The following is a 21,273-nucleotide window of genomic DNA, read 5'->3' on the forward strand; positions in this document are numbered from 1 at the left end:
CCTAGCATTCAGGTATGTTGATTACCTTCTGCAAAAAGAAAGTGGAATGAGATGGGGAAAGTTAGAAATGTGGGCTACAGTGCGTACAGCGAGAAAAGAGCTCTGGCAGTTGATGTGGCGATGACCAGTCAGATCGTTAGCTTTTGTTTACATTACCATGGCAACGCCCCAGTGTTGCTGTAGTGCTGGGCGACCACTGCTGGCTCACTGCTCATCCATGTTGAATAATGGCAACTGCGCTGCCAGTTGTCGGAGCTCTTCTCTTGTCGTTCGAAGTACAGGTACACAGTCCCCAAGGTGAGAGATATTCAGATGATTTGAGATTTAAGTGATCTGTCCCTCCTTTCTAACCTCCCTCAACATTTCTGTCTTTCCTCCCTGAGGAACTAACGGTTCTGAAAGCTGAGATAGGTTTTTCTACTTACATATGTTTCTATTGGTAGTACATGGAATTTTGCCTCCTGAAGGTAAGTATTGACCAGACATTCTGACTCCTTGTAATTTTACAAAATAAACTGCACATCCCATTTCAATTAGCAATGACAAAAGTAATACGAGGCATGTTTTTGAAGTAAGTACTGTTTTCAAAAAATAAATAAATAGATAAATCAAGTAGACTTTTATTAACAATTTTATTTTTACATGAAAGCTCGTACTTTAATCTACTTCTCCACATCATCCACCCTGGTATTCAGGGAGTCTACTTATCTTTGTGAATATCTCAAATATCTCCCCCAATTGAGAATCCTGTCAACTGAAATACACACTGTGATTTGTATTCTTAGTGCTAAAGGTGTGAAAGCAGCTGAAATTTTTCATAAGAACAGTGAATCATGTAGAGAAAATCATGTCTCTTTATAGAGTTGTGAATTTCAAATTCTGCTTCACGATGTGTGGTACTAAATGAAACATGCTTTTTATTTATCTCCATTACAGTGGGCAACGACATGAAGTTCATGAAAGATTAACATCAGAAGCAAATAAAACCAGTTCTTTCTGTCAGCCTACTTCTTAACTGAAATTTTATTTAGAAACTTAATCCACTTGTAATTTGGAAGATAAATTGTTTACTATTGTTGCTAAACATTTTCCCACTCTTATGTTTACTGATCTGTGCAGCTGCATCTGTAACTAAAACGTAAAATGAAGTGTGTTAAACAACTTGCAGACTGTTGTGCGAGTTTTCTACCAACCATATAACTAATTTATAAAGTCAAGACACTTCTGTACCAGTGATAATGGCTTGTCACATATAGGGGGAGGGTCTGATATGTGGGTCACTGATTTTAATCAAGTTTTGGGAGGATGTTCTACATTGAAAATAAGGCTTTTTGCTAGACACTCCCTTGTTCTTGAAAAAATCGAAGTCAAAGTTGATGATGGGAAATCATATTTTCAGTGATACACATTGAAAAATTATCTAAAACCAAACTTTTTTAAATTAATGTTATCTAGAGTCCAAAGCCAGTAATGTTAGAGTTATTAACATCTTTGTGTTTTCATGCTGTAGCTTGGGTACACGTCATTCAATGTCTAGCAGAGCGAGGTCAGTGGGCAAGTGGTCGAGGCATTAAACTTCCAAACTGCTGGCCTGTGTTCGATTTTTGACTGTGGTTTTTTTCTTTATTCAATATTTTTGGGTATATCTGATAATATTGTGGTAATTGGAATACCTGTCCTTCCTTTTCTATTTGTTTTAGATAAAACATTGGGAGGTATGATTCATTATCAAATAAGTATTTATAACATATTGAATATTATTTTCATCATGATACATAGCATAATCTTAACTTTTCGTCTATTTGCGAACATTCCTGCAAACAGTGGGATGAAACCTACCACAGACACAGGCAAAAAATAAATATCTTGAAAGACAGACGTGGATAGCTGATTACAGACCAATGCATAAATTTTGATAGCATCCACCCTCTCTTGTAATCCTCTACTCTGCTGTGATGTCACATGATTTTGAAGTCATGCAATGAAGTTCTTTGTCTGTTGGAGGTAGTAAATGTACGCAGCTGAAAAATAGAGATACATTTTGGTGGTATTGCTTTGACGATGCAGGTGAGATGAGCATTGTAATCTACGAAAGTCCTATCGTAGTGGGTCATGTAACACGATGAAAATAACTGTCAGTACATTATATATGCTTATTTGATTACTAATGTCATCTCCAAATGTCTTACTTGATTAAAAAAAGGAGGGGGGAGGTGTTCCCATTGTCAGAATATTGTCAGATACGATAAAAAAAATATTGATTGGAAAAAAATGCCACATCCAAGAATTGAACATGGATCGGCAGTTTGGTAGTCTAATGCCTTAACTGCTTGACCACAGACATCACTCTGCTGGACATGTCGAATGACAGGTACTCAAGGTACAGCATGAAAACACAAAAAAAATGTTAATACTTTGAATATTATTAACTTTGGACTCTATTTTATATTAATAAAAATGTTTTTGGACAATCTTTCAATTCATATAATTGAAAATACCATTTTCCGTCATCAACTTTGACCTCGAGTTGTTGAAAAACTACAGAGTGTCTAGCAAAAAGCCAATATGTGTCCCTCTTTATTTTCAATATAGAACACCCTTGCAAAACTTGATCAAAATCAGTAACCTACATGTCATACCCTCACACTAACTGTTTAGAAATTGATGAGTATAATTTAAAATAATCTGTGGGCAATTTTATTAACATGCAAAGCATGGTTTACTTAATTCAAAGAAAACATTTTCAGTCAACATAAAAATGAGAATTTTTTTACAGTTTTATAGGTAAGAGTTTTAAAACTGTTTAGATTCTAAGATGGTTGCCTTATTTGTGTATTGTTTTTCAAATGTCAGTGACTTACAATTGGGTGTATTCAGTTACCAAGTCACAAACTGTTTCTTAAATTTTTGGTTGTATTTTCTGGTTTGATGTTTGTATGTCAGCATCTTTTGTGTATGTAAAATACAAGTCAGTAAATGCGTGTTGAGGCTCTACTGTGGTGAGCAGTAGGCATTTGTTGATTTTTCTAGAAAACTGAGAATTGCACTTTCCCAATGGATAAATGTAGCTTGTGTCTGCCACATTGACACATACTCTATCTCAGCTGGTTGTAGTACATAAAAACTCAAAACGAGTGATAATGTAGTCTAAATGTAATATTTTCAGGCTCATTCCTTTCTGTTGTTATGGAATGAGTACATAAAGCATCTATTCTGCACAGACTTCGTGATAACATAAGACATCGTGCATCATGAGGCGCAACTATAATATCTGTATTTACCACTCCACCTTCTTTGATAAAGTCTTCAATCAGTTGCATGCACAACTCTTTGGCATTCTGTGCTAGCCAGAAAATAATTGTTAGATACCAATCTGTCCATCAGAGAAATTCTTCACAAACGGTAGCAGATCAACGTGGCAGGAATTTCTCACTGTGTATGGAAAGAAATCATTTCTTTAAGGCTTTTGTTGACAAAGATGGGACTGTGAAGAACAGACTGAAGGTTATTCACTGAATTATACTTACACCACTGTGTAGCCACTACTGTTGCACCTTTGAGAACATTGCTGTCTCATGCCAAATAGTTGCTGCCATATTGCTGTTGCCATATAGTTATGATGGTCTTAAGCAGCCTGTACAAATGTAGTGTATTTCTCATCAATTTCTAACTTACTGGTTAGAGAGAGAGAGAGAGAGAGAGAGAGAGAGAGAGAGAGAGAGAGAGAGAGAGAGAGAGAGAGAGAGAGCACTTATTAAAAACTTGGACACACAGATAATACTTAAATTACTAAGGCACTATTTGTCATGGTGTATTAGTGCACAACTGTTTTTTAGTATTGAACTATGTTTCTTTGCTATGACAACTGCTATGATGTCCTTGTGCAAAAGTTCTGAGTAGTAAAAGGAGCAAGTGTACTAAAATGGATGCTGTACATACAGTTATTGCAGCTGTCTTGTTTCATTTGTTTCATGTCTTGTATACAATCTATAATGCAAGACCACATTTTTACTAAACAGTGCATCAGCTGTCATTGGTTTGACAGATTTTTGTGAAACTTTGCACAGTGTAAGTTCATTGTTAAAGGCTGAAAAATGTGCTGCAACAAAAATTTCTTTAGCAATGCAGATGATGTCATTTCTGTTTTGTCAGCTCTCTTGTATTTATTGTGATAAGAAATTGGAAATTTGTGGTAAGTTCCCGTGGGTCGAAACTGCTGGGATCATCAGTCCCTAGGCCTACACACTACTTAATCTAACTTAAACTAGCGTATGCTAAGGATAACACACACACCCATGCCTGAGGGAGGACTCGAACCTCCGATGAGGGGAGTCGTGCGAACAGGGGCAAGATGCTTCAGATTGCGCGACTACCCCACGTGACATGGTGATAAGAGTTCTGACAGTTTGACGGCTGCATTTATCATGATAATCGAGATGACAGATTGGAACCCATCTTAAAATGATTAGTGTCTGACAATTATGCGAAAAGGAAATGGTTATTTCTGAATTTTTTAACATTCACAAGCATATCTCCTTTACCATATTCTCTCACTCCCTTGTCAGTACATCAGTAATTATTACCCAGTCGCAAACAACTATTTCACAAAGCACGCAGTACCATACTATACTTGAACAGTTTAACTACATTTTTGGGCCCATGTGAGACCACAGATCCAAAAATGGGGGATTCAGTGTTTGGCCAAGCCTGGGGCTTTCATTTTATCATTTATCACTTCTTTCACCTTTGAAAGTGCTTTGTTAATGCCAAGCTGGACCATGTTTTGAGTCGAGATTAAACTTTAGCCCAACTATAAGTAGCTGTGTGAGTCAACTCAAAGGTTGGAAGAAGCCAAGGGCATATTGCCTGCCATAGCACCATACTTAGTAAAGTGCTGCAGTTTCCAAACCATTCTTTTGGTTAACAATAGAGTTGCCTTATAGTTTATCCTGTAAAATGTAAAACAGTTTGTGAGAACATATTCTGATGCCATTGCAAACATTGTGCTCCATTTTTGAGGCATGAAAATCAGTCAATTACCCACAGAGGTAAATGGCTATATTCATCGCAGATATTCCCTAGGAAAAAAAAAAAAAAAAAAAAAAAAAAAAAAAAAGGTCTGGTTGCAGTGTGTGCTACTATCTATTACGGTGCAATTGTTTTTAACAGCGGCTTGCAACCATTGTGATATACATGCCACAGACACAAGATGTGCTTCAGGAACTGTGCAGATGATGGGATTTGCCCTCCAGTACATCTTCATATCCCATGGCCTCACTGGATTTTTTATACATCAGACATTATCATCCTACCAGCCCCATTTAATGATCTCTTTTCCCCCTACCTTTACCTTCCTTTTTGGCTTCACGTATTCCTTCCTTTTTCTTTATTCATCTATTAGGCTTCTGCCTGTTACTCCTCTTGTTATATGTATTCTGCTATTGCACCTCTTTCTTGGTCTATCTGATGATCTTTTCCTTATTGCTCACTAGTTCATCATCATTTTAGTTATTCTCCTTTCTTTCATTCTTGTAACATTAGTCTCTCCATTTATTTCTATTCTTCTTAGATACATTTGTTAATACTTTGCTCTCTTAATTCGTGTCTGATTGCTGTGTTCTTTGTACTGTATGATAGCTTATAGCCAACTGCTTTTCTTAAAAATATTATACTGACAACTGGAAATTCATAGATGGAAACATTTGTAAATAAGGGAAAGACAACCACATACTTATGGAGGTTTGGTACATTGCTTGCAGAAACACATAATAGAAAACAGGTAACACAAGCATTTCAGGTCTTGCTCTTTTTCTAGTAAGAGTACACACATTTACATACACAACTATACAGACACACAACTGTACACGCTTCCGGTAACAGCAAGACTACTTTCTGTGTATCCATTATTGAAAGCAGTTATCTGGCTAGCTGGAGGTGGGGAAGGGTTAGGGAAGTACATGTGAGGCAAGGGGAGGCAGTAGCAGCGTAGCATGAGGCAGATATTTCACCAGATGACTCATCAGCTGCTTAGCAAGGGTAAAGGAGTTCATAGGGTCGCAAATTTAAGGGATAGAGTGTGGAAGAGGAGGGTGGAGGAGAGGAGAGGAAGGAAGGAAGGAAGGAAGGAAGGAAGGAAGGAAGGAAGGAAGAGGGAGACAGAGAGATTTGAGAAAAAGGGATAGAGGAAGAGGGAGGGGGGGGGGGGAGAGAGAGAGAGAGAGAGAGAGAGAGAGAGAGAGAGAGGGGGGGGGGGGGGACAGAGAGATTTGAGAAAAAGGGATAGAGGAAGAGGGAGGAGAGAGAGAGAGAGAGAGAGAGAGAGAGAGAGAGAGAGAGAGAGAGAGAGAGAGAGACTGGAGGTGGGGGGGGGGGGGGGAGTGGAGGGAGAAGGCAGTGCACTAAATGGATGGGAAAGGAGTGGTGTGGACAGAAGAGAGAAGGGAAAAGGTAAGGTGACACAGTGATGAAATAAGTTAGCGGAGGTTTAGCCCAGTGGGATTGCAAGAGCAGAGGATATACTGGGGAGACAATCCCCACCTGTGTTCTTCAGAGGGACTTATGCTGGAAGGGAGTATCCAAAAGGACTATGCAGCGAAGCAACTGTTTTAAGTTATTAGTGTTGCGGTGTGCAGCATGATTAGCAGCACCTGGATGGTTTGCAGCTTGCCTTAGTTAGGTGGTGGCCATTGATGCAAGTGGACATTTAATTACTTATCATGTCCACATAGAATGCTGTGTGGTAATAGCAATATAGCTGATGCATAACGTGGCATGTTTTACATGTGGCCTTGCCTTTTATTAGGTAGGAGGTGCCTGTGACTGGACTGCCATAGGAGATAGTGGGTGGATATATTTGACAGGTCTTGAACCTGGGTTGACCACAAGGGAATGACCATGGGGTGCAAGATTGGAAGCAGGATTGGAGGAGGGATGGACAGGATATTCTGTAGGTTGGGTGGGTGATGGAGTACTACTTTGGGTTAGCATGGGTGGGGTTTTGACTAGGATATTTTAATTTAGGGCACCACATGATGTAGTCAAAGGATATGATTGATGTCGTCAAAGGATATGATTGATTTCTCAAGAGCAGGGTGATACTGGATGAGTAGAGGAGTGCTGTTTGATGGGGTTCCTGGTGTCAGAGAAGGAGACAGCATGGGAGATCTGTTTATGGGTGAACTGGTTAGGATGCTGTCTGTCAATAGATGCTCTCAGCTCATCCATAAACTGATCTCTCACCTCCTCTGACACCAGCAGCCCTGGTAACCAACTACCAACCAGTACTCCTCTGATCACCCAGTATAATCCTGGCCTTGACAAGCACAACCACATTCTTCACCAGGGCTTTGACTAACTCTTGTTCTGACCTCGGTTGAGAGATATCTTCCCAAAATCCCACCCACATCATCCATAGCAGTGTTCTGCCACCCACCCAAGCTACAAAATACCATTGTCCATCCCTAATCCAATTCTGTTCCTTATCATGCATCCCATGGGCCATTCCCTTGTTGTTGAGCCAGGTGCAAGACCTGTGCCATATCTTGCACACCACCTCCTATCACAGTCTGGTCACAGGCATCTCCTACCCAATAAAAGGCAAGGGCCACATGTGAAAGCAGTCATGTTATAAATGAGTTATGCTGCAGATATTTTTCAGTGTTCTGTGTGAGCATGACAAGTAACTCACTGTCCACTTGCATCGGTGGCTGCAGCCAAACTGCAATTTTGGCCTCCCAGTTGCTGATGTGCTGTGCACCACAACACAGATGACTTCAACTGCTGCTTCACTGAATAGGTCATTTGGATACTCCCTTCCAGCATAGGTTTCTCTGAATTATGAAGGCAGGAATTGATTCTCCAGCATATCGTGCACTCTTGCAGTTACACTAGCCTAAACCTCCACTATCTTGTTTCCCACTGCCTCAACTTCTATCGATACCACTCTTTCCCCATCCAGATAATGTACTGTCTTGTCTCCCTCATCCATGCCACCACCTTCTCCTTCCTCTCCCTCTCTCAGTCCCTAGTATGCTCTGCCCTCCGAACATCATCGAGTCATCTAGCGAAATACCTGCCTCACCCTGTCATACCTCCTTCTTGCCTCATGCATCCTTCACTACACCCTCTCCACCTCCATCTACAGAGCCAACTGCTTTCAATGATTAATATTCAGTAATCAGCCTTGCCGCCACCACGGGAATTTACGTTTGGATGTCTGTGTGGTTGTGTCTATGTACTCTTGCTAGGAAAAGAATGAGAGCTCAAAAGCTCTCCCAGTTACCTACAGGGAAGTGTTTGCCTTTGTCTTGTTTAGTGTATTCTGTTGACAGCTTATATTCTCTTTTTGTGTACTGTTTGTTTTTCTCTCTCTTACTGCCATGTAGTAGTGACAGTAGTAGTAGTGGTGATAGTAGTAGTATTTAAATCGATTGACGAGCTACTCCCCTCCTGTACAGTATGACTGCTTTATTCTTTGGCTTGTCCCACTAGTTCCTTCCACCCTCCACCTCTCTTCCTTTGTGCATGAGGACACAATTCTTCCTGTTCTGTCCATGCTCCCCTGCCCCCCCCCCCCCCCCCCCTCCATTCTGTGCAGTTTCCAGCCATCTTTCTTTCCCTTCCTTCCTGCATGTATTGTGAGACACTGGACTTGCATTTTGAAGGGCAGTGATTCAATTCCCCATCTGGCCACTAAGATTTGGGTATTCTGTAGTTTCTGCAAATCACGTAAAGCAAGTGGCATGACAATTCCTTTGAATAGTATACCAGTGATTTCTTCTCCATACTTAGCCAATTACCAATTAGAGTTTTTGCTCTATCTCTAATAACCTCATTTTGGATGTCGTCTTTTGATCAGATCGGGGGGGGGGGGGGGGGTAGGTAAACACGAGCGCGCACACACACACATACACACACAGAGAGAGAGAGAGAGAGAGAGAGAGAGAGAGAGAGAGAGAGAGAGAGAGAGAGTCTCTTTGGGTGAACAATAGTGTGACCTTTGATGCCAGTTTACATGAAATGTGATTACAATAAAACAAGAACGAAAAAGCATTACTAAAGCAGCTACAAGTACTATACAGTCAGCTAAACAACTGGTCACATATAAAATTAGGTACAGTTTCTAGCAGAAATTGGAGCAGTCTGCTTGCCTTCCATGTAGACAACTTACATTGAGGCTGTATAATTTAACATGTCAATAATTACCTATCCAAACTGATGTGATCCTTTTCCTCAATTTCTTCATTAAAAAAATTAACTTATTGTATGTTGGAAGAAATGGTGTTCATTCTTATTTGCGACATTCCTTATCAGGCATAAGTGATCTATACATGTTATATAGTCAAATTCTCAAGGAAAATTTGATTATATAAGATCTGTAGATCACCTCCACCCTGAACTACAGGCAGGATTTCCCCTTTGTGTATAAAGCTGGGGTACTGTTCCAATACTGGAGAGCCTCGGTAATACTGATGGTTTAAGAAGGGGAAATGGGCTGAAGTCATGAATTGAAGTTTTTATTTGGGAGGACTTTGGACTGGGGTAGTCCATGCAGCTGTTACCTATACTGCTATTGTGGTGTAATGGCTAACACGTCTGCCTAGTAAGCAGGAGACCCAGGTTCAAGTTCTGGCCTTGGCACAAATTTTAATTAATTTCTTCAACTTCTGTCGTTTCTCATTTTGTTTGATTTCTTAGCATGTCACTTTCAATTAATTTTTGTATTCAGTTGGTTATTTCTTCTCTTGTAACACAAATTGTTTCCTACCCTTAACATGGGAAGCTCTCCTTATTCAGAAAATTAGTTCCCTTTTTTGTATCTTATTAAATATGTTTTGTTGTCCAACGTTTAATGACTGCAGCTCACATTTTTAATTTATTTGTTCTTACTAAAGCAGTGCTTGAAACTGATGTCAACTCTTTTTCTCAGATCGAGCAAATTTCACAGTTGGCAACTTTTGCAGAAGCCTTACTTGATTACCATCAACAGTGTGTTGAAATTCTGAGAAGCCTTACAGAAACACTCCTGGAAAAGTAAGTTTAAATGGTATACTTATGTTATTTTAAGGAGGTGATTGTTTACAGCTGTTAATATTTTTGAAAAATCTTACTTTGGCATAGTAGATGGATGTGTCTTATAAATTAAAATATCAGTTTCAGTCAAACAAAATTATCCTCAGGCCTTAAGTATGACATTAATTACAGGTCATATGACCAAAAATGTTCATTTCTGTCTAGAGCAGTGTTATTCGTTAACTGAATCCAAATCACAAAATGCAGAAATGTAGTCTACCCAATTTATCCGTTATGTAAAATAAGGGAAAGACAACCACACACCTATAGTGGACTAATGTGTGGGGTATAGAAACACATAACAGAAAACAGTTTCACACTAGCTTTCCACTTCTTACTCTCTTTCTGGTAAAAATATACACATTTGTACACACTGCCACACGGACATCCAAACATACACTTCTGCAACTGTGGTGAGGCTTTTATTACATAGTGTTGTCGGGGTGAAGCTAGCCTGACCTTGTTGCTTTGCTCTGACAACATTGTACCTGAATTTCTATCTGTCAAAAATCTTGGATGCATATTTGATGCTTCACAGTGTTGATAGCATTGGCCAGGTCTAACATACAGGGTTTGGAAAAAAATACAAAATGCCAAAAACACATTACCATGCCTAATACAATGTAAGAAAACCATTGGTTGGCATTCAGAGCAGCTTCCATTCATCTGAGAATGAATGAGTACACGTCCTGTATGGTTTTCAAGGGAAGTTTATGCTATTTTCCCCCAAATTAGTGGCAAGTTCAGTTAATGATAACAGAGGTAGATAGCAATCAAACATCCTTCTCTCCAAACTAGACAACAAAGGCTAAATAATATTGAGAGCTGGTGACACTGGTGGCCAGGCAAGATGTGACAATTCATCTTTTTGCTCATGAAACCTGTCCTGGATGGTGTGAGTTGTGTGAATTGGGACTTCGTTGTCTTGGAATATAGCTTACCATTTGGAACAATCATTGTACAATGAGAGGGACCTTATCAGCCGAAATGGTCACTGGCAGTAATATGTGCTTGCACAGTAACTGTGGACACCATGGAATGTGATGATAAGGCTGGCCAAATCATCACCAAACCCCACCATGTTTCTTATTGGGATATATAACTTGGACAGTAGTTGGAAACAGAGTGAAACAAGACTAATCCAACCATATGACATTATTCCATTGCTCCATAGTCCAGGTTTTATGGCTTTGGCACCTCATTTTCCTATTGTGGACATTTGCACCACTGATAAGTGTTTCTAGTATTCCAGATTGCCCTCCAGTTTGCTGCTTCGTGTTGTTCTGGTGCTAACTGGGTTCATGAGTGCAACATTCAGTTCTGCAGGAGATTTTGCAATTCTTACCATGTTATATTTTGTCACTATCTTCTTCAGTGACCATCTATCACAGTCAGTCAATACACACTTTCACTCTATTTGTGACTTAGCAGATTATGTTTTTCTGCTTTCCCTGTTTGTGGCACAAATCTTTGATTCAGTGCCTCTTGAAACAGTGAAAACTTTGGCTATGTTAATTACAGAAGCTCTCATCATATGAGCACCAGCAATTTTCCTACATTTGAATGCTCTGAGTTCCAACATAATACACTCACAACTACGCAGAACACTGTTCTGACTATAACTGACAGTTGCAACATGTTAAGGACATCATATATATGCTGTCCATGATCAAATACAACAGCACCACCTGCAGGCTTGGATACCTTCTGCATTGATTATGTTTAAAGATGCATAGCTTGCGGTGTTTCCACTTTTTTGTCCCCTGCATGTACCATCCTGAAAATAATTATTTTTGAATGTTTTAAGAATGAGTATTATTGTGGCAGGTTGTGGCCATGTTATTTATTTTTATTGTTTTGTTATGGCATGTATTCTGATGGATAAATAAATAAATAAATAAATAAATATAGTACTTCTGAAATGAACCCCTGTTTTACCAAACCACTAATATTTATTTAAATAATTTATTAGTGTGTCATTCATGACTGTGGTTTTTATTATTGATAATACCAAAGTTAATTTTTATATGTTTAGCATTATATTTGTTAGGTACAGGCTCAATTTTATATATTATTTTTAAGGCTACCAGGCATAAGTATTGCATTTATCATGTGTACCTAGAGACTATTTATGCCACAAATGCAACTCTTCAGCACGCATCTTCTGATATGTCTCATTATACAGTATGTTTTTAGTAACTGCAGTACGGACACTTTTGCATGTACTACTTCATTTATGACTTCATTCTTCTGTGAATCACACTACAGAAAACCTGCAGTTTTTACCTTTTCCTAAGATAGCAATTTCATGAAATTATAGAAACTTTCAGTAAACAGATACTGAAATTTCAATATCTGAGCATATTTGTATGTACTTAAAATTTCGGGCATTCAAAAATAATATTTACAATTTTTTTCCTTGTTGTTGTACACAGTACAGGGAAGAATTGAAAAACAGAAGAATACCTCTAGCACATACAGTCAGAGGACTTGAACCTTGATTAGTTTCTGTCCTCATACATCTCCCTCCCCCCTACACTTTTTTCTGTTCTCAACCTCTACCCTTTCACAATTCCCATAATTTTTAAGCTCAATTTTCATTCTTCTACTTATCCCCCCCCCCCTCCCCATTTACTTCTCTGTCCTGTTGTATAATATAATGTGGCTCCTATTTTCACTCACCACTTGACAGGTCCCTCCTGCTTTCTCATTCACTTGTTCTTCTCCCATCTCCCTCTCCGCTCTTTACATTCTTTTGTCATCTTCTTCACTTTCTTCTTCACTCTTCTTAGCTTTTGTCACTATTTACCCAATTACACAGTGTCATCAGAATTAACTAAGGTCAAAAGCTCTTCATTAACAATTACTTATTTATATACGTAGTCACTGATTATTTTTTTCTTCTTCTTTCTTTAAGGTGACTAGTGGTCTGTCCTCTCAGTTATTGTTAACTGTTGAGGAAAAGTCCTTATTGGCAATTGTCTTTTCTATACGATTTCCAGAACTATTTAAGATTCAGTTTATGATTACATACTCATTTGTGCCTTCTTGTGTTTGAAATTGATGTTGCTTATACAAGCCTTAGACTCATATAAATGCTTTATTTTTGGGCAATAAAGTCAGTTCAGTTCAGTTTAAATTAGCAAAGAAACTAAACTTTTGCCTTGTTTTCCCTTATCTGTGCACAATATTTTATGAAAGTTATGGTTATTAACTTTATGAGAATGTAAGAGAATAGACCATTCAAAAGAAGTGGCAACCACAAGGAGGTACCCTGTGGAGACAGTGCTATTGGTGAATTGCTGTTATTCAGTAGAAGTATTCATGAAGGATGAAATGGTAACTGGAGCAAGGGGTAATATAGTATTACATTTTTATAATTTTAGACTTCATTGTTCATGTTTATTGTTTGTAGGATGTCCTAATTTAAGATTTTCGAGTTTACACAAAACAGTCTCTAAAATTTACTTTTAAATTTGCAGGAAACAGGAAGCAGCAAATCGACCCAAGTCTGAGTTTGTGCCAAAGACTCTGCATGATTTGCATGTTGAAGGCCTGACAGATGGTTTGAATGGTACGCATCCACATCACCCTGCAGCCAGTACGGGTCAGTACGGCAGAGCAAGGCATGATGATCCATTTGATCCCTGGCATGCCCCACCAGTAAAAGGTGATACAAAATTTATGATTTTGCATTTGAAATGGTGTTGGTGCTGATAAGTGTTTCTGTAACATTCTCCCACTCACCTTGCTTGAATGGTGTTGGTGTTTGGTGTCCATATCTGGTTCTATCCACTGCCACACAGGCCAGACTGGCAGGCACTTGATGTCAAATTTTGAACTTGAGTGAAATCTAATATTGTTTTCCATAACTGTTTTTATCTGAAATACTAACTTCATTAACTGTCTGCACCATTCCACTTCACACACTGGAATTATATATACGATTGTTGCACAAGACTGTGTTTCCAGTTACTTGCTTGCATACCTACATTTCAGAATTGTTCTACAATGTTTGAACTGTAAGTATGACTTAAGCCACGTAGTTTGACTTCTGCTGTGTGGTATGCTCTGCCTCACTAACCTGAACTGTTTTTATAAGTGTTACAACATTTGCCACTGCTTTATCAGTCATCATAAGTATTACATCCAAGCACTTCTAATATCTTTGTGTGTGTAAAGAAGCTCGTTTGATGTTATTTAACACATGTAAATACAAATCTGTTTCTAAAAGTATTCAAAGTTTTTCAAAAAACTATTATGACATTCTTCTTGCATTCACCCTTTTTGTTCAAGAGATTTTATTGTTGTGTGCTTGTTTCTCTGTAATAGCATCTGTTCTTTTGCCCCTAATTCTCCAAAATCAGTGGCTGTTTGTGTGTGTGTGTGTTTTAACTAACTATATCCTTGTATCTTTCCTTCTGATGTCTTGTGTAGGCTCTTCACTGGCCTCTTCTCCTGTGCACCCAAAACCGAACCAACTGGAGCTGTTTCCCTCAGGCAATGTGCCACGTTCTGCTAATGGTAAACTCTTTCTATCTAGCTCTTCTCTCTGCACGTACACGCATGAAAAATATGTCTTTGTTTATGGGAAGCATCTTGTGAAGTTGGTAGAGAGAAGATTCTTTCCTCCTTTTCCTATAAGCGTAAATAGCCTATTGTTGAATGTCACCTCCCTACAAATATGCACAATGCTTTTGGAATACTTGAAACACTTTTTTTTTTTTTTTTTTTTTTTTTTTTTTGTATAGAAAAATCAATTTTTTATACAATAGAAAATAGTGATATTACCAACTATGATCTTGTACCTGATTTTGATTAGTGTTTTTCAGTTTTGTGATATCACGTTCATTCTTCCCCATATACGATGCATTGCCTGTGCTGCCTTCCTGTAGTTATATTATATTCTTATAGATACCTTAAGTATTTTGTCTGACTAATATAAAGTTCTCAGGTTTCCAGCCAGGAGAATCCACCAGAATGGTATGATGTTTCGATGAGAGTCACCCAAAGTGGTCAGTACACTGGACTCGCATTGGGGAGCATGGAGGTTCAAATTCGTATCTGACCATTATAAGTTAGGTTTTCTGTGATTTCCCGAAATAGCTCCAGGCAAATGCAGGGATGATTCCTTTGGACAGTTGTGTTTGGTCTCTAACGACCGCACTGTTGACAGGATGTTAAATCCTGATCTTCTTTCCTTCCTTTTTCCATCATCTCACTTCACCAAAAGATGATGGGAGTGGTATTTGTTGAAGCATCACTCCATTTTGATGGCCTTATCTAGCAGGAAACCTGGAAATTTTGTTATTTTAATTCACTGGGATAGACAGTGATAGTATTTTTACCTTTAAATTTGAATGTTAGGTGAATCCTTGTGTAGAATAATGCATAAATAATTCACCAAGGTAATAAACAGAAACATAGGTTCTGTGTATGAGGGCAGAAGATGGTTATAGTTTCAGATTTGTCTGAAAAGAAGAGGTTCCTACAGGTGACAAATAGAGAGGGGAAGAAATAGGGGAAAGGCTGCTCATAGAAGCTGTTCAGTATGCAAGAAAGCCGGAGAGAAAATGAAAATTGACAATGGGTTGTAACAGTTCATGTACAAGTACTTTAAAGTTGACCAAATGTTATGATAATTTGATCAATTAGTGATGGAAAGTGAAGAAAAGAGAACAGAAGTCAAGCGGAAGGAGACAGGTCCTTCATTGACAAAAGTGAAGGAAAAAGGAAAGAGGAGGAAAAAGGAAGAGAAAGGATATACTAAAACAAAATAATCCAAAACAAGAATACCATAGAAATGAATGGAAAACAGTGAGAGGCCACAAATTTTTGTACAGCAAAAATTAATACTTCACTTTCATAGTGCCTGATCAAAAATTACTACTTAGTTTTTTACTTGTCAATCTAGACTAATGTTTACCACTAGAGTGGTAGGGGGAATCAAATTGACTGTTTTCAGTATTTGTGTGTAATGATAGCACTTTTTTTTCATAACACTTTGAAATTTTGTGACTTTTATTTCTTTTCAACAGAAATTGCATTGTAGATTTTACAGATTTGTAGCTATACTCATTGCTTTCAGTTTTCATTGTATACTTAGAACCATGGTAGTGGTCATTTTGACTGCTTAACTTTGTTTATGCACTTGTTTCCTGAGAGTACTGCAAATGGCTGGCTCTGAGCACTATGGGACTTAACATCTGAGGTCATCAGTCCCCTAGAACTTAGAACTACTTAAACCTAACTACCCTAAGGACATCACACACATCCATGCCCGAGGCAGGATTTGAACCTGCGACCGTAGCGGTCTCGCGGTTCCAGACTGTAGCGCCTAGAACCCCTCGGCCACTCCGGCCGGCATACTGCAAATGCTCAGTTGTGTTTCACGTGACTGTGACCACATGTTACAATGTATACTGAAGTTTCTGAGCTGATTATTGCGTCTCACTTTACCTCAAGTACTTATTGTGTGTAAGTAATAATGCAGGTATTGAAAATAACTCATAGGCTGTCAGATGAGGAAGTAATAGAAAATTTAGAACTTTTGCAGAGTGTTTCAGAGCAAGATTCTGAAGGTATTGAAACTGAGAGGCAAGTAGAAACTAGTATTGATTATTATAGTCCTGACAGTGTTGAGTGGATGGAAAATAGTTGTGATTTGTCTGAAGAAATTAAATTGTGTCAATGACTGCTACTACAGCAGCTACAGAAAACTAGTATATCAGTGAGGAAGGGATGACATTAGATACAAAATAGAAAGACAGGGAAGAAGATGTAGGTGTTAGTTTCCGTCACCATTTTTTGTGAACTGTTTGTAATTCAGAAAACATGACAAGAGTGGGAGATGTTTGATCATATCTTGAATGCACCGGGAAACCTACAAAAGCAAAATGTTTTACACCAGACATCAAGATGTTACTTTGAAGAAAAACCTCAAAATTTACTGTGTCACTAGTTCTTAGCATCTGTCCATAGATGAGACGATGCTTAAACATATAGAACTGTGTATCATAATATGAAAAGAATAGATTGCTACTCAACACATAAAGGAGGCATTGAATCACATGCCATAAACAGTGTGCCATATAGAAGTGTGGGTCAGTCTGGGGAGCATATATAGACAGCCAAGATGGGCAAGGCAACTGCTCATGATATGCAGGAAATCTGGGTTCGAATCTCAGTCTGGTACATAGTTTTTTGTGTTACCAATAGGTAATAATTCCGTACTTGACACAGCTGATGTCAGCAGAATTTGCAGTTGTGAATATATTTCATAATATTAATACAGCTACAGATCATTGTCTGTTCCTTTGGACATGCATGAATGTCTGAAGCAACAGAGATTGTAAAATAAGATATCACTTTAGTTTTACTGGATGACTGTCCATCAATTATGATGAACTGCGATGTTTCTGACAGGAAATCATGAATCCAATTCGACAACTGAGACAATACTCCGCAGGCATTCAATGTGATTAGAAGCTTGTGAGGAATGCTATCAAAAGCATGCTGGAAATCTTGAAATATGGAATCAATTTCCGATGCTCTGTCAGTAGTACTCATTACTTCATGAGAATAAAGAACTAGTTGCATTGCACAAGAACAATATTTTCTGAATCCATGCTATGTGTCAATACATTGGTTTCTTCAAAGTAATTCATAATGTTTGAACACAGTATATGTTTCAAAATCCTATTGAAAACTGACATTAGGGAGGGTGAGTGGTTGTATATGATTGCTAAGTATGGAGTTGTTATATTGGCCTACTCTGAAAGGAATCTAATTGGTATGCATTTTGGGCTGGAAGATGTTCCGTTATTAAGTGATTTGAGTTACTTTACTACACTGAGGAGTTACTCATATAGGCAGCAGTTCTTGATTCAAATTCTGGAATATTTTCTAGTTGTCTTTGGTGAAGAAATTTTGGAAAACAGTTTTTATTAACACTGCTGTTGTGGCATTGTCAAACCATCACTGTTGGACAGTGGAGGTATTGATTGTGTCTTGCTATATTTAGTGTTGTTGGCCCATGAACTTTGATTAGCAGATGATTACACGGACAGTGTTAGGTATGAACTAAGTGTATACTAGAGCAATATCATGGCAAGTCGTTTAATGGTGGACATCGGTAATAAATTGGTTAAATAATATACCACTAAGTTATGACATTTCTTCCTAATGTAAAGTTTTAAGGTTGCTTATCTTGGTTGTTCATAAACCTTATGAAGGGAACTGGACTGATCAGATCAGATCATATGAGAATTACTAATGAAGTGCTGCTTATCACCACTCAGTTGGGTTCTGGTAGAAATAAATTTGTAAATAAGTGAAACTAAACACATGATATTGTGTTTGTTATTTCTCTGGTTAATTGGTTAATTAGAGATCCCGAACATCTTTCAGTGAGAGAGTCAGAAGTAACAGTGCTACTGAGGAAGGAAGAGTCCATAACCAAGAATGTAATCATATAAACACCACATAATATCTTAGACAGCCTCATGTATGGAGCTTAGAGGTCAGTAATTGCCCAAAATTATTTTGGATACCAAAGAAGTGATTTTCTGTCTGATTGGTGGGCCTCTGGGTCATGTTCCTGGCTGGAAGTATGGTTACCACTTGATTTGCTTGTTTAAACTCAAAGTACAGCAAGGCCTTCTGTTCTGGTTAATGGGGGGCTGTATGTAAAATTTGTTACAAATTTTGAATTTTTTTGCTTTCCGCCAGATAGTTCTGTAGCCTGTTATAAGTATTGTTGCCAATTTTCAGAGTGTAATTCATGCTACAAATGGTGTAAAAACCATCTTGTTTCAATGTGCAGTGCCATGCCCCTTTTGTACACAACTCTATCCTTATATGCAATATTTTATTATTTCTTACAATATTTTATTATTTCTTGCAATCAGAGAACACTTTTGTAGAGTACAGAAGGCTGCGAGCCCATTTATGAACAATTAATTACTTTTTGTTAAAGAAATGCAAACATGGTGGAACACAAAACCTGAACAAAAGCTTTAATAAACTGATTTAGAAGAGGCACCAAAAGACACCATTTTGCTCATCTCCTATTGTTAAAATTTCCTCGTATAGTGCTTTTCTGGTGTTCAATGATGGAAACAATGGAAGAATCAGGACCCTTATGAGACTGGGTATTTGATGCATTTTGCTTCACTCAAAACCTGTTAAAGAAGATTGATGATGTGCGTATTGCCAGTTCTGAAATGTCAGTGAAGGATAATGCCAGAAGCATGTGACAGAAGGATCAGAGTACAAGAAAAGAGCTATATGAAGACCAAAAAGACGAAATATATGGTTATGGGCAGCATTAGGGTACTTGTTTGTGGCTTAAGTGCTGATAAAATATTTTTTTCTCCATTTCCCATGGACATATAAAGGCAAAATTTGCCTCTGAATTTGTTCATGTTATAATAACTTCCCGTGGTACAAAATTATTCGAAGTGCATTACTGTCAAATTTATTTAAATTTTTGTTAAATAGAAATTGCTATGTATTGTACAAATAAAGTTAAAAAATTGTTGCATTGGTTAAAAAATTGGCACACAGATTTTTTTATCTAATTACTGAGAATAACCTAGTATATTTTTGGAAGTGATAAGTAAAGTAACCTGTGAGAAAGTTCCTCATGTGGTACTCTGTGTTCTAAAAGTACCCAGCAATATCCTGAACAAATTATTTGACAGAAAATTGAAAAATAAATAAATAAATCCAGATTACAGCCAGTAACATAATGACAATGTGTGTAAAATTTGGTTCAATTTTCTCTCAAACAGTAAAAGTTACATTACCTTATATATACCCGTGTATTCTTTCACATGTCCCCCATTAAGGTCCAGGCATCCAGGAAGGCTTGGAGAGTGCATTACATCACACAACCAAGCAGGTGCGTGTGGTGGATCATGCGTGCCTCTTAAGCTCTGAAGAAGGCTGTTTCTTGCTATCTGGATAAATGGCTCTTGACTTTAAAGCCCTGATGGAGTTGACAGTAGTGTAGCATTCAATTTCTTTGTCCTCATCACTTGCCCTAAACCTCTCTGATACAGAGGGGTGGTCCTTCCTCTTAAGTGGAACAGATGCAGAGCAGGCAGGTTTGCGTCACTAGTCCCAGGTGTCATTTACCTATTATGGACACGTGATTATCTGCTGAGAGTGGGTAATAGGAACACTCTGCCCTTTCAAACCCTGGGAGTCATCAGGAGGTGGGGATCCTGCATCCTGCTGAGTCCCCTAACAGGCTAAGAACTTTGGAAGCCTCTGTGGCATTTTGGATATAGAAGGTGAGACCAGTGGACTGATTTCTGAAGTGTGTGGACTGGGATTAACATGGATAGTTGTGGCCAGGTGGGACTGACAGACTCTCATGACCTGTCTAGAGCAGTGTATGAGTGTATGTTGCATGTACACATTTGACTTCCTGTACATACAATTTGGTTCATTTAACATAGGGCACTAGCTTAGTGGCACTGCGTCTGCATAGTTTTCCACGAGTCCCGTCTTACAAGTTGCCAAACCTGATGGTGGGTAGCTAAAGATGCTGCTCCTCAGGGAGCCATATGATGGTGGAGATTCAGCAATTGTTAGTTCATATAAAATAGTTTTATTTTCAGTTGCAATGTTGAACAACTTTTACTGCTATTGCTGAGTTTGTTGTTTAAATGATCTGAGGTGGCCAGTCTTACAGCAAGAATGATTATCACTGCTATATGCTGAAATATTAGTGAAACAGAAACCTAAAAGATAATTGTGATGAAATTGTAGTATATTGGTAATGAAGAATTTTATTATTCATGCTATATTCACCAATTGCTGCTCTTGATCAATCTGGGGTCTCATTTTCAGTGTAGTGCAGTTGCTACCTGGCTTTTGTTAAGGTGAAGTTGAGCATGCTCTAACATAAAGCTCTCATGGCACTTAAGAAAAACATCTTTCATCTTTATTAATATAACGCTTTGTGTGTTTCAATCATTAGAAAATAATTGTTGACTAAAAGTTCATATAAATTAAATGAAGTTAAGACTAAAACTGTTTTGTTCATAAATCTATGAAGAATGCCACCCCACACACTACTTTAACTCTTACATGCTGATGTGTCCTCTTGTAGCAGACTGTGGCCTTTTTTAAAAAGGATAATATCTATGTTCTCCCCCCACCCCACCCCCACATCACTCCTCCGAACCCACT

General features: G+C 38.2%; 1 protein-coding gene across 7 annotated transcripts in view; it reads left to right on the forward strand.

Moving 5' to 3' along the window:
* Window positions 1-21,273, forward strand: part of LOC124621853 (endophilin-A) — a 723,134-nt gene that overhangs the window by 675,668 nt on the left and 26,193 nt on the right. For 3 of the 7 annotated variants that reach the window (XM_047147301.1, XM_047147303.1, XM_047147302.1), the window contains 3 exons: window positions 9,929-10,032; window positions 13,554-13,741; window positions 14,509-14,595. In XM_047147301.1, the coding sequence (XP_047003257.1) occupies window positions 9,929-10,032; window positions 13,554-13,741; window positions 14,509-14,595 (379 nt within the window). The remainder of the gene's footprint in view (window positions 1-9,928; window positions 10,033-13,553; window positions 13,742-14,508; window positions 14,596-21,273) is intronic. The other 4 variants (XM_047147305.1, XM_047147304.1, XM_047147306.1 and 1 more) reach the window with 4 other exon arrangements.

This window comes from Schistocerca americana, chromosome 7 (genome assembly GCF_021461395.2).
Source record: "Schistocerca americana isolate TAMUIC-IGC-003095 chromosome 7, iqSchAmer2.1, whole genome shotgun sequence".
In the NCBI taxonomy this organism is placed as follows: Eukaryota; Metazoa; Arthropoda; class Insecta; order Orthoptera; family Acrididae; genus Schistocerca; species Schistocerca americana.